The sequence below is a fragment of the Carcharodon carcharias genome, chromosome 15 (genome assembly GCF_017639515.1).
Source record: "Carcharodon carcharias isolate sCarCar2 chromosome 15, sCarCar2.pri, whole genome shotgun sequence".
NCBI lineage: Eukaryota > Metazoa > Chordata > Chondrichthyes > Lamniformes > Lamnidae > Carcharodon > Carcharodon carcharias.
Genome location: NC_054481.1, coordinates 44,904,399 through 44,920,132, shown reverse-complemented (window position 1 = coordinate 44,920,132; position 15,734 = coordinate 44,904,399). Strand labels below are relative to the sequence as shown.

Genomic DNA, 15,734 nt, shown 5'->3' with positions numbered 1-15,734 from the left:
CATGAAAGCTTCTTTCTGGGGTGCCTCCCAAGACCAACATTGGTTCTTTTTGAATAGAGAATGCAGGTGGGGGGTGGGGGGCGGGGGGGGTTGGTGGGGCAGCACTGTAGAACCACCCATAATAATTGATCATTCCTAGGAATGGTTTGAGCTCTGAGTTATTTAGCTCAGGTGCCTCTCTAATGGCTCTTACTTTCTCCTTAACCAGATGGAGGCCCTGTGAATCTACCTGGTAGCCCAAATAGATTATTTCCCTCGCTTGGAACTTGCACTTTTTTTAAACACACTCCAGCCTGCAAGAAAAGTTTTGAAACTTCTTCTAAGTTTGCAAAATGCTCTTTTTCAGTGAATCCTGTCACTAATACTTTGTCTAAATAGACTACAACCTGGAGCAGTCCCTGCAGTAAACTTTCCATTGTTCTCTGATAGATGACACAAGTGGAGGAGATACCGAAAGGCAATTGTATATATTGGTACAAGCCTTTGTGGGTATTAATTGTGACAAATTCCCGGGAAGCATTATCCATCTCTAGTTGTTAATAAGCATGACTCAGGTCAAGCTTTGTGTATGTTGTCCCTTCTGCCAGCTTGGCATATAGATCTTCAATTTTTGGAATGGGGTGCCTGTCTAGCTTAGCTACTTCATTAACCATCAGTTTGTAGTCTCCACAAATTTGGGTGCTTTGGTCGGGTTTAAGGGCGGGGACTATTGAAACTGCCCATTCTGAGAACTGAACAGCTTGTATAATGCCCAGTTTCTCTAGCCTGTTCAGTTCAATGTCGACTTTTTCTCGCAGGGCATATGGCACCAGTCTTGCCTTCATGCAGCAAGGGCTGGCTTTCGGATCCACATGAATCTTGGCCTGCAGGCCCTGGATTTTCCCCAGTTTGTCTTTAAAGACGGTCACGTACTTTCTAAGTAGATCTGGTAGCCCACTTACTCTCAATTGGAAAATTTCAGACCATTCTAATGTAATCTCCTTTAACCAATTTTGCCCTAGGAGGCTTGGCCCTCCACTTGCTACCACCACCAAGGGTAGCTTTGCTGATTGGTTTCCATAATGGACAGTTACTCTGCTTATGCCTTCTACTTGAATTTCTTCACCAGCTTGGTGGCTGTTTCTTCTAAACTTAATTGATGTTCCGCATTATTCAGATATCTGAAGATATGTTCCTCGATTACTGTAGTGGAAGCTCCCGTGTCCACTTCCATTCTAACAGGTCTGCCATTTACTTTCACTGTCACAAATATTGGTTCTGTCTTTCCAACTTTCAGATTAAACAATGAGTAAATGTCAGCATTTGTTATTTCAGGCTCTTCTACGTAGATTTCATTGGGCTTCTTCTTTTGTTTACAAGCCTGCTTGAATCTTTCCTTGCACTGCCTCATCATATGTCCATTTCTGTGACAATAGTAGCATTCGATTTTTTTAAACTGCCAAGTTGCTCAAAGACTGCTTGTTTCCACCACTATTAAAATTATTCTTTGATTTCGTTGTTAAGTTATTTTTCTTCATTCCTCAGCTAGCGGGGGCTGTTTCCCGTTTCTTGGCAGAGTCTCACTTTTTTGCGCCACTTTCGGCTGAGGTTTCCCACCCGATGTGAAGGACGGCACCATTTTGTGCACCCTGTTTTGCTTTTGAATTTCTTACCGCGCTTTCCATGGCCAGCGCTATCTCTAACACCTTCTTGAAATCCAGATTCACTTTGGATAATAATCTTTCCTGGATAGAGTCCTCTTTCACACCACAGGCTGAATGATCCCTGAACATGTCGTTCAGAGTCGTACCAAACTCAATGTTCCATCAGCTGCTTCAAATTTGCCACGTAGCATGCAATTGTCACACCCACGGCTCTATTTTGTGAATTAAACCTGAACCTCAACATTGTGACCGAGGGCTTGGGTTGAAAGTGATCCTTTATGAGGTCCACCAATTCATTGAAATTCTTCGAATCTGGGGCACTGAGTGCCATCAAACTTCAAATCAGACTGTAGGTTTTGCTCCCACAAGTACTCAAGAGGATCGCTCGCCTCTTCTGCTCCCCCATAATCTCGCTCGCTCGAGAAAAGAATGTGAGGCATTCTATGTATTGAGATCAATCATCTGTGGCAGGTTCAAAAGGATCAATTCTTCCAAATTGTGATATTTTGAGAGGGGATAACTTTTTCAATTCTTACTACTTTCAACCACTGGCCAAGGTATAGCGCTGATTTCTTTCTAACTTGATTTCTTCTGTTCAATCCAGTTGTATCCTCATTGCCAGTTTGTTATAGGGTGGCTGAGTTGTACAATTAGTGATAGAGTTGATCTGCAAACACTTCTTGGGTGGAAACATTTTTATTTACAATGTACTCAGCAGCAACTACACTAATGTCCTTTAGGGAAAGAGATCTGCTGTCCTTACCTGGTCTGGCCTACATGACTCCAGACCCACAGCAATGTGGTTGGCTCTTAAAATGCCCTCTGAACAAAAGTAATTAAGGATGGGCAATAAATGCTAGCTTAGCCAGCAATGCCCACATCCCATGAATTATTAAAATGTGTGTTTTTAACTCCAACTCTCTCTACGTTGACTGCTGAGGTAGCCCACACTACTCTCCTATTGGTTACTGCAGATTATATGATCTTGTCTAACAAGTATTATTCTTAAAGGTGAAATTACACACTAAATAAAACCATATATTTACATTCTCTGAATTGAGGGGGGAGGCGATGGTGTAGTGGTATTGTCGCCGGACTAGTAACCCAGAGACCCAGGGTAATGCACCGGAGAGCTGGGGTTGAATCCCACCATGGCAGATGGTAGAATTTGAATTCAATAAAAAAAATCTCTAATTGATTGTTGTGAAAATCCATCTGATTCACTAACTTCTTTCCTATAGGGAAGGAAGTCTGTCATCCTTAGCTGGTCTGGCCTACATGTGACTCCAGACCAACAGCAATGTGGTTGGGTCTTAAATGCCCTCTGAACAAGGGCAATTAGGGATGGGAAATAAATGCTGGCCTAGCCAGCGACGCTCACATTCCACAAATGAATTAAAAAAAACTCTTGGTGCTAAATATACCAAATAGCTTCAAAACATGAGCCATCCCTTTAGATGTCAATGTCTGCATTGCTGATGATGAGTCCTTTAGAGTGCAGATTACATTAGTAAAGACGTAGGAGCCACACCTGGCTTTTAGTATAAAGAGTAGCTGTGGGAGGATATCTACAGCTATAAGTTCTCAGTGACTCATTCATTCATTCACTAGTGCTGAGCAGCTTTCACACAAGACCGGAGGTAGGTTTTCAGGATTTGATTTAGTCTATCTATTTACGATTAACAATTTTGAATCCAAATGATAATACAGAATTTACTTTGAGAAAATGTTTCCAGATGAATAGAGAAATGTTCACATTATTATTGATTCTCATTGTGCAATATTATTTCAGTTTCAGGCAGGCTTTAAGAAGGCTTGCGAAGCCAAACTGTGAGTGGGTGAAATTGGTCTATGCCAGCAGAGTGAAATAGGTTTGTAGTGAACCGTTGCTGATGTTTTTAGCACAACAGCCTTTTATTTTCCGTTGGCTTGGAAAATATTGCCAAGGTTTTTAATTTCAATCCACATTAATGTGGCCATGAGACAAGGAAACTGGTCTTCAAGAATAATTTGAATTCTGTGAACTTCAGTGGAAAGGAGAACAAGCACAGTGAAAAAAAAATTGGCTTCTGATTGACTTTTGAGCCTGTTTTGTCACACTGGCATAGGCCAATTTTACCCACTGAAACTTTTCAGGTAGTCTACATGCACCTTTATGTGCCTCCTTAGCCAGCACCTTCCACTTCCATCTAGAAGGACAAGGGGAGCAGATAGATGGGAACACCACCACTGGGGAGTTCCCCTCCAAGTCACTCACCATCCTGACTTGGAAATATATCGCTCTATATATATATATATATATAAGTTCCTTCACTGTCACTGGGTCAAAATCCTGGAACTCCCTCCCTAATAGCACTGTGGATGTACCTACGCCACATGGACTGCAGCGGTTCAAGGCGGCAGCTCACCACCACCTTCTTGAGAGCAATTAGGGATGGGCAATAAATGCAGGCCTAGCCAGCGACGCCCACATCTCATGAACAAATGAAAAAAAAGCACATATATCTGCCTTGTCTGACCAGAGTCCGATTATGTTCGACTTTCCAGCCTGGGCATTAGGCATTTTATTTGGCAGGGTACAGAGGGAATAATTTGATAGGTAGCTGAATGCCAGATTTCCTTCTTGCTCTTGTTTCAGAAGTTGTTTAATGTGTAAAGCAGCAAAGATGTAAGCCTCCCATGTAAAAGTTTCTTTTGTTCTTTATTGAGATGTGGGCATTGCTGGCAGGACCAATATTTATTGCCCATCCTAATTGCCCTTGAGAAGGTGGTGGTGAGCTGCCTTCTTGAACCGCTGCAGTCCATGTGGTGTAGGTACATCCACAGTGCTGTTAGGAAGGGAGTTCCAGGATTTTGACCCAGTGACAGTGAAGGAATAGCGATATATTTCCATGTCAGGATGGTAAGTGACTTGGAGGGGAACTTCCAGGTGGTAGTGTTCCCATCTATCTGCTGCCCTTGTTCTTCTAGATGACAGAGGTCACGAGTTTGGAAGGTGCTGTCGAAGGAGCCTAGGGAGTTTCCCAAAGCTCCAGGGTGTTTATCCACCTTTCACTGTCAAAAGCTCAATTGAAAAGTTTATTTTAAGATCATCTCCTCATAGATGTTGACTGCTCTGCTGTACGGTTCAGGTAGTTTCCTTTTAATTTATATCTCACATTTGCAGGCTTTCTTCTTGAATTGAACAGTAAACAGCCTCAAATCCCTCTTAATAAAACTGAATAACTGGTTCAGTCCATGTCAAATTATCCTGACCTAGCGAGTGTTAAAACCACTGGGGAGGGATGGCAGGTAGAATCAATGGATCACATTTTGACTGTCAACTTAAAACGGATCTTTGTGTAAGAAAATTATTCAATGAAGGAATCAGGAGATACCCGCTCAATTTACAAAGTTAAAAAAAGCTGAATCAACAAAGCTCATGATTGACAGCACCTTTTCTTGTGGCCTTGGGGTAGTCACAATAAGAGGAAACAGAATATGCTGCAGTGCAGCTGAGGTTCACTTGCTTCTCAGTTATGTTTTACTGGTCCGTGAAAAACAAGGACATTGATCTCACTGGTCAGTATGCTAATCATGAACCTTGTTCCCTCTTTACAGAGACGTTTAAGCTGTTTCTGGTTTGCAAAGTTTCATATTTCACCACCAATGATGGCGAATGCAGCCTTAGCCAATTGCAGCTTTTCAGTGAAGCTCATAACACTCATCGTCATTGGTAAGTCAATCCTCATAACTGTTGTTATTTAACTCCAGAAACTATCTGTAGCCGAATGCAGGTTACAAATGGGAAAAGCCAGTGAAGTAAAAGCAATGATTGCACTTGTGGTACCAGCTTCCCTGAGTTGAAGACATTTTGCAGCCACCTACAGGCCAAATGTACAACTGCTGGACAGACCAAGAGCCCTGATAGAAAAGGGTCTTCTCAGCAGTCGGAATGAGTCCTTATTCCTGGCAGTATTTTTATATTTGCTTTTCAGCTGGCTGAACAAATCCTATGCTTAGAACTAGGTACAAATAAAAGCATTGTAATTCAAAACTGTCATCAGAACAATTTAATTTGTGGAATTCGATACCTCAGATTTCTTGAACATACTGAAGAGTTCACTGGTACAAGATTCTTTCACTTGTGACTGTTACAAAATATAACAGTAGAAAATTTTGGAGAATGAATGCACTAAATATAAAGTGATGTCATGCCTCCAATGTCTTGCACTTGAGGTTGCTGAAGCATTTACATGGCTTTGTATTGTCTTCAATTGATTCACTCTGAGCAGAGCAATAGCACCCGCCAGATTTCAATGCACTTCTTGTTCGCCTCCCATCTTCCACCAAATGCTCATATGCTCATCCAAAACTCTGCTGCCCATATCCTAATACCAGATACTTCTTTTACTAAATAGCTCTCCGTTAGTAGGAGGTTCATCCACAAGGTGACCTTCTCCATCATTGGTGGTGCTCAATGTTCCATTGTCAGCGTGTAGGATTAGAGGATCTGATTCATTGTCTTTTCCCCTTTGGTTTGTTCCAACTCAGGCACAGTATTGAGGCATGTGTGTGCATTTTGATTAACAAATGATTTCTAGGACTTGTTTTTAACAGATCATTCTGGTGTTTTCCTTTAGGTCTCTTTCTGACCATTTTGAATGCTCAGTGGGTAAGAGAAATTTGACATCTTTTGCACATCATGATTCAATTGTAAATATAATTCAGTGATAAATTAAAAAGTTCATAGCAATTTCAATCAGTCTGATTAAACTTATCAAGTTGCCCATTAATTATTATATTAGAAGTGCAGCACAGGGCAGTGAAAGAACCTGAGAAAGTGGCTCCTGTGTCCCTGTACATGAATAATGATATAATGTTTAAAAAAACAGCAGGAACCATCAAATAATAGCAAAGACATTTCAAACCACATGCTCACTTGTGTGTAACTTATTCAATAAGCATTTACATTGAGCTGAATGGCATTTAGTTAATTATTTGTTTAAACTGTCTGATGTAAATAAATAAAAGAATTAGTGTATTATCTGACCCTCGACAGGCTCTTGGTGAGAAAGGCTCACAAAGACTCAGACAGATGTTAACTAAAAGAAGAGTGAGACGTGCCGCTGGTAAGTAATGAGCAACGAGGCAAAGTATTTATTGATGTAGACTTCTATCTCTGTTACATTGCCCGACTCTGTCCCTGCAGCAGCTCATCGGCTGTTGAAACCCTCATCCATGCCTTTTATTTTCTGTTGACTTGACCATTTCAATCCACTTCTGGTCAGCATCCCATCTTCCACTCACCATATGCTCATCCAAAACTCTGCTGCTCATATCCTAATTTGCACCAGGTCCTGTTCATGCATCAACCTTGTGCTCACTGACCATACGTAGTCAAGGTTGGGTTCTGCCTCCATTTTAAAACCCTTTTCCTTATTTTCAAATCCCTCAATAGCCTCACCCCTCCCTATCTCTGTAGCCTCCTCTAGCCTACAACCCTATGAGTGATCTGTGCACCTCGAATTATGGCATCTTCAGCATTCCCAGTTTCAATCCCTCCACCATGGGCAATCATGCCTTCAGCTACCAAGGCCCTAAGTTTCGGAATTTCCTCCCTAAATTTCTCTGCCTCACTATCTCTTTTCTCCTTTAAGATAGCCTTTATAACCCACCTCTATGACCAAACTTAAGGTCATCTTCCCTATCATTTTAGGTGACACAATGTCAAACTTCCTTGGATAACACCCCTGTGCTTTGGGACATTTCCTACAGTAAAGGTGCTATCTAAATGCAAGTTTTTGGTGTTAGAAACCAGACTGCATATGCAAATGAGGGTCTTTAAACTTCATGAAAGTTATGAACACCCCTTGAGCAGTTCAGTAGACATTAACTCTTAGCTACAATATCACTGCTCCACATTTCTGTGTCTCCTCAATTGAAGCACTGAATAAGAGCTAGGCAGCTCTACAAATCAGGCAGTGTTGCACTCTGCCAACAGACTATGGCCTTTCGTCAAATGATATAGAGACAGCTTTCACCCCATCTCTCTGTTTAAGAAGCATCTAACAGAACATTAAAGCATGTCAATTCTTTGCCTCGGGAAGCATAGAAAAGAGTTGTGTAACTTTTAAAAACAGTTCCAGTGATGTGAAACAATCCCATTGTGCCTCTTCTGCTGATATTTAGTATCAATATGATAATGTGACAGAATTTAGACAAAGACAACTTCACACATCTAGAGACACACGAGACAGACAAAGCAATTGCTTATGTCTGTTTCTATAGCTTGTTTTCCCTGGTACAGGTCTCTGGCCTGAAACCAGAGGCTATAGCTTAACGGGCACCACTCCATGTCAAGCATGATTGATCAGGAGTCCCTCCTCTCTTACCACCTCCCATTGGCATGTTGGAAGGGTTTGTAGGTTGACAATCAACTCATCTGGCCACATTATGAAAGCATCTTCCTTAGGAATCAAGTCCTGGAGTGGGATTTGAACCTGGAGTTTCAGGCTCAGAGGTCTTGTGGCGTCTGCCTCTAAGAGGATTATATGATGTGGGTAAATAGAGTTCCTTTGGAGGTTTGGAAAAGTTGAATGCCATTCATATCCATTCTCTTATATTTAATCTTGTATTGAATTATCCAATGTATTATCTTTAAGTCATTTAAAACAATTAAAGCTGCCCTTTTATAAATTCCATTAAATTCTACATAGCTAGTAGACAGGAAATTTCAGGCAACACAACTTAGATAGGGAGAAATTGTCATAGCAATCACTATTTGGATTTCTTTCCTATAGATGCCTTGCAAGGTTTATAATGATTTTCCTCCATTCACTCCTAGATGCAATGAGTAAGATGTACTGAGATCTACATTTAGAGATACAAGCCCATCACAAAATAATGATACATGGACTCCGAATGGGATGAGTGTGATGGACAGAATGGCCTTTTCTCACAGAATTTTCATGTGTCCTTATGTTGTGATCAAAGTGCTGATTTTTGTGTCCTATGTAAACATAACTCAGGATCAGAGTGTTCCATTCCCAGTAAACTTCAGGTGTATGTTGGATGTTACATTGGTTTCATTCTATATTCTTTGGAAAATTGGCCTCTGCACGATTCTAGTACAAATGTGTTTTGTGTTCACAGATTGTACCAAGGGCTTTATTGAACAAAAAATGACCAAGAATTCATTGCTGCCTGCACTTTATTCTGCTGCCCAGTTAGATGCCTGTTTGAACAATAGTGTGCTGAAGGCAAACCTCACTGAACTGGGACATATAGCTTTTAGCAGAGACCAGCTTCTTATTCTGAAAAGGAAACTGGGAGAGGTAAGTCTGCAAGATCTGAGGATAAGCTTTTACCATTTGGCCCAACCAGTCCATTCTAATATTCATGCTCCACCCAGCCTCCCTCTCAAAATTCCTTGTCTAAATTTATCAAAATTATTCCCTATTCCGTTCTCCCTCAAATGCTAGTCTAGCTTTCCCTTAGATGCATCCATATTATTCATTTTAACCACTCCCTCTGGTAGTGAGTTCCAAATGAAATACTCATTTTGTAAAGGTTAATTATCAATACACACCAAATAAATGCTGTTTTTAAAATCCTGGCGCACCTTAAAGATTATTGTTTCAGTGCTGTGGGAATCGCTTGATTCAGTTACACACCTAAGTGATTTACAAGAATGTTGCTAGGGCTATGAGGAAATGTTGGGTTGGCTGGGGTTGTTTTCCTTGGAACTGAGGAGGCTGAGGGGGTGACCTGATTGATGTGTACACGATTATGAGGGGCCTAGATGGAGTAGACAGGGATGTCCTGTTTCCCCTAGCGGAGAGGTCAATTGCCATGGGGCATAGCTTTAAGGTGATCGGTAGAAGATTAGCAAGGTCATGAGGAAAAATGTCTTCACCCAGAGGGTGGTGGGTGTTTGGAATTCATTGCCTGGCTCGGTGGTAGAGGCAGAAACCCTCAACTCTTTTTAAAAGGTATCTGGATCTGCAGCTAAAGTGCTGTAACCTGTAAGGCTACAGTCAGATGGAAGGCGGGATCTTACGGGCAGCTAGTTTTCTTTTTCTTTTTTTGGGCAGCGTAAACATGATGGGCTGAATGGCCTCTTTCTATGCTGTAACTTTTCTACAGTTCTGTGGTTCTACATTGTCACTTTTCCCCTCTCAGTGGTGAAGTGGGTGGCTGGCTCTTCAGTGACTTTAACCTGTCAGATTCCTGACCTTGATATACTCCAGGTAGAACCAATAACAAGCGATGAAGGGTTTGAATTGAGTGACTGAACAAGGAAAGGGGTCACTAATATCAAATGATCACTAAGAGAATGATCTACTAAAAAGCCCCACTTAGTGGTGTGCAGTTTTGGGAAGCTTTACCATTAAATTCTTTTGTAGATATGACAAAAGAAAAAGAAATCCCATTACACAGCCATACAAGAGAACCAGGGGTTACAGGAAAATGTTGAAAATGTAGTTTTTGGAACTTGTGCACTTTAGTCTAACTGAATATATATTTTGGATATTTTGGAACAGATCTACACAAATGGACTGCCAGAAGAACAGATACAACAGCTGGGATTCATTATTACGGTGTACAGCCCTGAGGAAATCAGCACATGGAACATAACAAACTCGGATACCCTTGCACTTGTTATACAGAATAGCCCAAATATTAACACGGTATGGATTAGCAGCAGGCTTCTGACTCTATGGCTCCCTTAAAGATAGTAATTTGGTAGTACAGGACTTGAGTATCACCGAAAAAAGACACACGTTGAAGCTTTTTGTCTTGCAGGAAATGTAAATGGAACAACAATTTGTACTTCATGAGATTGCTTGCCAACCAACCCAGCATTCTCTTCTTTAAGTATAAATTGCTACTCCCTTTACATTTGCTATTGTTGCGATTGTCCTGATGAGTGCAAGACAAAAAGCTTTGACATGTGTCTTTCTTAAAGATCTTATGTTATATCCTCTCAGTAAATGCTGTTTGTGCTGTGATGAAAGATAGTGAGCTAGAAATAAGATGGAACTTTATTGCTTCCAGTGATTTGGTAAGTTGGTAACACTCTGTTGAGCTGCAACCCATCTGGCATGTACTGGATCCATCTCCCCTAGAACAGCTCTCAAAGTCCTAGAAAGCTAAAGTCATCCTCCTTGCTTCATATCTCCAGTCACATATTCAGCTATTATCTCCTTCTACTTATACTCACTAGTGTGTGGCTCCAAGAGTAATTTGGAGATTACTACCATTGAGGCCCTTTTGCTCATTCTTTCTTAGCTCCTAATATCTGCCTCCAGGATCCCTTTCCACCCATGTTATTGGCACAGATATGGAATTCCAGCAAGCTAATGTTGCGTTCTCTCCTATTTCAATAGTTAGGCCCTCACATATTTTTAAAGCAGTTCAAAAATGTGAATGCAATGAATATATAACATATATAATTTGAAAACATTGAGTTTATAGTGTGTGTAGAGCAAAAGTTAATAAACTGAACTTTTCCTTTCATTTCAGACCAACACAATTATTGAAAATTACCTGCAGAGATCTGGGTCACTAAATGCCGTTGCATTGGACGCTATTGGTAGTCCAATACTGTGTAGTCTGAGTGAAAAGAACCTTAGAGCCATCCTTCCCAGTGAACTAAAGTGAGTGTCAGATTCCCTGAAGCCACTCTGCGAATCTATTGTTTTATTTAAATGTGTGACATTCTAGTTGCCTCAGCAGTGACCCAGCAAACATACGGAAATCCCGAGGACCACTTTGTGAACAGGGATTTTCTGTTTAAATAAAGGCAAAGTGAAAAGATGACCTTGTCAATCAACAAAGAATATAAAGTCCTAAAAGTGTTAATATTAACTAAAATGTAACAGCAGAATTATTCTGTTACAGAAAAGCCAAGCCACTTAATATTGCCACATGTACTCAGGCAAAGAAAGACATAATTTTTGGGATCGCTAAAGTTGCATTCCAGGATCAAGCTGGGGATCCCAAAGCCTATTTTAATCAACTCAAGCCGTATGTTGGTAAGTAATATGACAATCCGGTTTGTTGATTATTTGAAGTTAATCAAAGACACAGTTAATTTTCAGACCATTGCAATTTCTGTGTTAAACAGACAGTTTTTTCTACTCTCTAAAAGGTGGTGCACGAGCAGCTGATTTACAGAGTTTAGCTGCTGGCAACATCAACATGGACTTCCAGACATTCAGCAAACTCAATCCAGTGGAAGTAGAAGTAGGTATCAATGGAGGATTGCAATGCCATTCAGTGTTTTACTGCAATACGTCTGACCCAGATATTAGATACAGTGCCCGAAAACAGTCAAATCCATTGTGAATAAATCACCATCATTGTCACACAACTGCTATATTTAATACAGCTTACCTAGACTAGAAACTGCAAGGAGAACATTATGTTCTCAGCTGTGAGGAAAAGAGAATAACAAGAAGTTCTTCATATTTGAAGCAAGCTTAAAGTCGGACTGTTTGGACTCAGACTTCTTGCCTGTTATTAAACAAAGGATATCATAATAAATTTTCAGCTGTTCATGTCCATGTCCATAATGGAAATGAAATGGTGCGAGGTCAACAACAGACAGCCGATTCACTATTGCTTTATTGTGTTAATGTTCAACACTATTTCACGCTCAATATTTCAATTTCAAGAGACAATTTATAGAACCATTCAGCTAGAGTTTCACAGATCCGATTTTTCTTTGTATTTATTCTTTCATGAGATATGGGTATCACTGGCAAGGCCAGCATTTGTTGCCCATTGGTAACTGAACTGAGTGGCTTGCTAAGCCATTTTAGAGTCAACCACATTACTGTGGATCTGCAGTCACTTGTAGGCCAGACCAGGTTAAGGACAACAAAGACATTAGTGAATCTGATTTTTTTTATATAACAATAAAGGGTGGTTCCATGGGAAATATTATTGAGACTAGCTTTATATTCCAGATTTATTTAATTGAATTTAAATTCCACCAGCTGCCATGGTGTGATTTGAACCCATCTCCTTAGAGCATTAGCCTGTGCCTCTGGATTATTAATCTACTGACATAACCATTACACCACCATCTCTCCCCACCAATCCCCAATTGATGGGAGGGAGTCAGACCAGGACTGGAGTTAAATCCAACTGAGTTGTGTTGTTAGCAGATGTAAGAGACTGCAAAGGTTGAGACAGAGACCATGCGAACACTCAAGATCAAATTGAATATGTAGATAGGAGATGGGGTTGAAGGGATCTGGGAACAGGGCTGGTGAATTCATGATTAAGATTATTTACTTGCACAGATTGCAAATGACAACACAAACAATTTGGATTGAACGACCTGTTTCTGTGTTGTCTTTTTATTTTTTATATATATATGTTACTGCTTCAATGGTGTGTTGCTCTTTCGGACATATTATTATAGAACTACATGGAAGCAAGAATGAGAATTATCCTGTTGTTACATTACGACCAACTTATCTTTCAGAAACTCACTGCTCAAAACATACGAGACCTACTTGGAATAAACCTGAATTCTATTAAAGAAAATGAAAATCATGAACTAGTGCGGCGTTGGGTTAACTCACACACAGTAGGTGAGGTTATGAGTCTAGGAATTGGACTTCAAGGGGGAATATCACTTGCTGGACTTGGAATCTTTTCCTTTAAGGAATGTAAGTGGCATTTTACATCTGTTTCTTTGAAAGCTAGGCCGTCCTTGAGGATGCATATATATATACTTTATATAAAAAGACTCAAAACTAACAATGTGATTACTCTAGAGTCACAATCACTTCCATTCAGACATAATGGTGCACCAAAACCAGCTAACAGCATGTTATTGTGCACAACTAGACAAATTTAACGATGTAGTTTTAAAGGAAATGACTGAAAAATGAAAGTGCAGCTCTTCGGTATGAAGTTGCATTTGTGAAAAATGCCCATTTGTGAAAGGTTAATTATGGAGGATAACTATAAACAATGTGTTTCTTTATTTCATTTTATTTTCCAGTGCCCGGTTCTGCTTCACTCAACAGCTACAGTCTGTTACTTTCCATCTGCATCTCTATGATGGGAATCACATTGCAATACTTTTGATAACTTAGGATTCAGCCAGCCTGTGCCTTCTGCCATATTAAGTGGAAAGAACCAGAGATCCCGGTATCAAATGATGGATATTAAAGTTTAACAAACTCTGTGCTTTTAGACTGATATCAGTTTCCAACAATCCACTTTGGACTGACTTTAAACTGGCTTTCTAGACATTGTACTGATCAAGTGTAAAACGTAATAATTTAGGAACAACCTTGGTTTGTCACTGGAATGCTGACAAATCTAATAGCAGTCAGTAAAGAATTATCTTTTTGCTGCCTACCAAATCTTGCACAGCAATATTTATTAATTTTCCGTTCACTGACTCCTTATAGAATGAAAGCGATACAAACTTGGAACTCTCACACAAATTGATGCTAGATCAATTGTTAATTTTGAAACTGAGGTTGATAAATTTTTATTTGCTAAAGATATTAAGGGATAGGAGAGAAAGGTGGATCCATGGAATAATGTTGTAGATTAACCACAATCTCATTGAATGATGGAACAGGCTTATTGGGCTGCCTCCTGTACCCATAATCCTATGTTCCTAATGAAGATGGGAATAAAATTCCAACTTACTTTTACAGGCACTGTTCGTAACTTGAGCTAATTTTATAACAAGGGCCTGGTGCTAGTTAGCTTGATTTTGATGCAGCCATTGGCTGTGCAAAACCCGCAAAATGGAAGAGAAAATTCAAAGAGAGCTTGGGAGCAGAGAAATGATGGGCAAGATTTCTGTCCCCATTTTTGACTGAGAACAGTGCAGCAGTGCCCCAAAACTCACTTGCCATCCTTTTCCCACTCCTGATGTACTGGTCAGCATTTTCTTTGGAGACTGTCCATGTGCTGAGCTGATGTCAACTTTTATCAGGCGAGAGCCATACTTATAAGCATTTTGGGATCTTTCTCCTGTTCCAGAACCCCAAATCATTTGTGAGGTGCGAGTGGATGGAGTATGCATTGCAAGCACCCAATGTCTGGTTAATTGAAAGTGGGCCACAGTGCAAATTAGCTCATCTCAGTGCATCAGCAATTACAGTACAACAGTTTGTCTCAGTGTTTTGGAGCAGGAAGTGAGAAAAGCATTGTTAGTGTTTTGGCAATTGCCCAGCCAGATTTCAGCCTCGGGCTGGGCTGGTGTGCTTTTCTCTGATTCTGACTAACTTAAACAACCTCCCCACAGTCATGGACCTGATAACAGCCATGGTACAGAATGGCTAATGGGGAAAGGCACTGATGGGCAGTGCTGCCTGCACTACATTTCATCCAAAGTCAGCAAGACTGAAGGGAGGAATCTGGGACACAACATATATTAAATTTTAAACAGTCACATTACTTGTATGTTCTCTATATTAAACAGTCAACAGTCCCATTATCATTAGATATGTATATATCTTGCTACTTGCCAATGTATTTACATAATACACACCTGATTTATTTTGCACTGTTTGTCTTAACGTGTTCAAAATACAAATTATATTTATATTTTCAATAAAAAAGATCTAATGAATTGTACATGAGCTTGGTCATTCCTGTTGAACACAAATACATAATATAGAAAAACATAGTCAGGGTTGAGGCAAGAGTTTTAAATTCTGTTCTCCAAGATGTAATTGTGAAAAACAGGAATCAGTCATATTTTGCAGAAACAAATTTCTCTCAGGAGGTAGCTGGTGCTGACAATTTCACATTGATTATTTAGGGGATGGTGAGCTTTCAAGTAACATTTGTTTATACCACTGGCCCCCTTCAAAGGGCATTCAGGATCAATGAAAATTGGGGTAGACTCATAGGCCTAGATTTTTGTCCTGGGGTCGGTTGCACAGAGTCGGAACATTTCCTGCCTATGTGAAACTGACCTTTAAAAATCTCTGCCCACAGGTTGGATTTTTGGTGGGGGTTGGATGGGCTAAAACAGGAGTTGGGTGAACAACACTGAACAAACGTTAAGATTGCCAGATACAGAGGTGGAAGGGTGCAAGGTCCGGCCTCTGGCTTCCAGAA

At 40.3% G+C, this 15,734-nt stretch overlaps 1 protein-coding gene across 1 annotated transcript; it reads left to right on the top strand.

Moving 5' to 3' along the window:
- The first annotated feature begins 3,215 nt into the window (after window positions 1-3,215).
- Window positions 3,216-15,245, top strand: mslna (mesothelin a). The gene is made up of 11 exons (XM_041205902.1): window positions 3,216-3,283; window positions 5,244-5,358; window positions 6,266-6,297; window positions 6,685-6,754; window positions 8,778-8,959; window positions 10,169-10,315; window positions 11,151-11,284; window positions 11,529-11,662; window positions 11,779-11,873; window positions 13,123-13,309; window positions 13,648-15,245. The coding sequence occupies exons 2-11, from the start codon at window positions 5,292-5,294 to the stop codon at window positions 13,731-13,733; spliced, it is 1,134 nt and encodes a 377-aa protein (XP_041061836.1). The 5' UTR covers window positions 3,216-3,283; window positions 5,244-5,291; the 3' UTR covers window positions 13,734-15,245.
- The last annotated feature ends 489 nt before the right edge of the window (window positions 15,246-15,734 follow it).

Excerpts from the sequence above, each read along its gene's own strand:
- mslna (XM_041205902.1), top strand. The coding sequence starts at position 5,292 with ATGATGGCGAATGCAGCCTTAGCCAATTGCAGCTTTTCAGTGAAGCTC. Across the intron at positions 6,298-6,684 it reads CCATTTTGAATGCTCAGTGG|GCTCTTGGTGAGAAAGGCTC; the intron begins GTAAGAGAAATT and ends GACCCTCGACAG. Across the intron at positions 11,663-11,778 it reads TCAACTCAAGCCGTATGTTG|GTGGTGCACGAGCAGCTGAT; the intron begins GTAAGTAATATG and ends ACTCTCTAAAAG.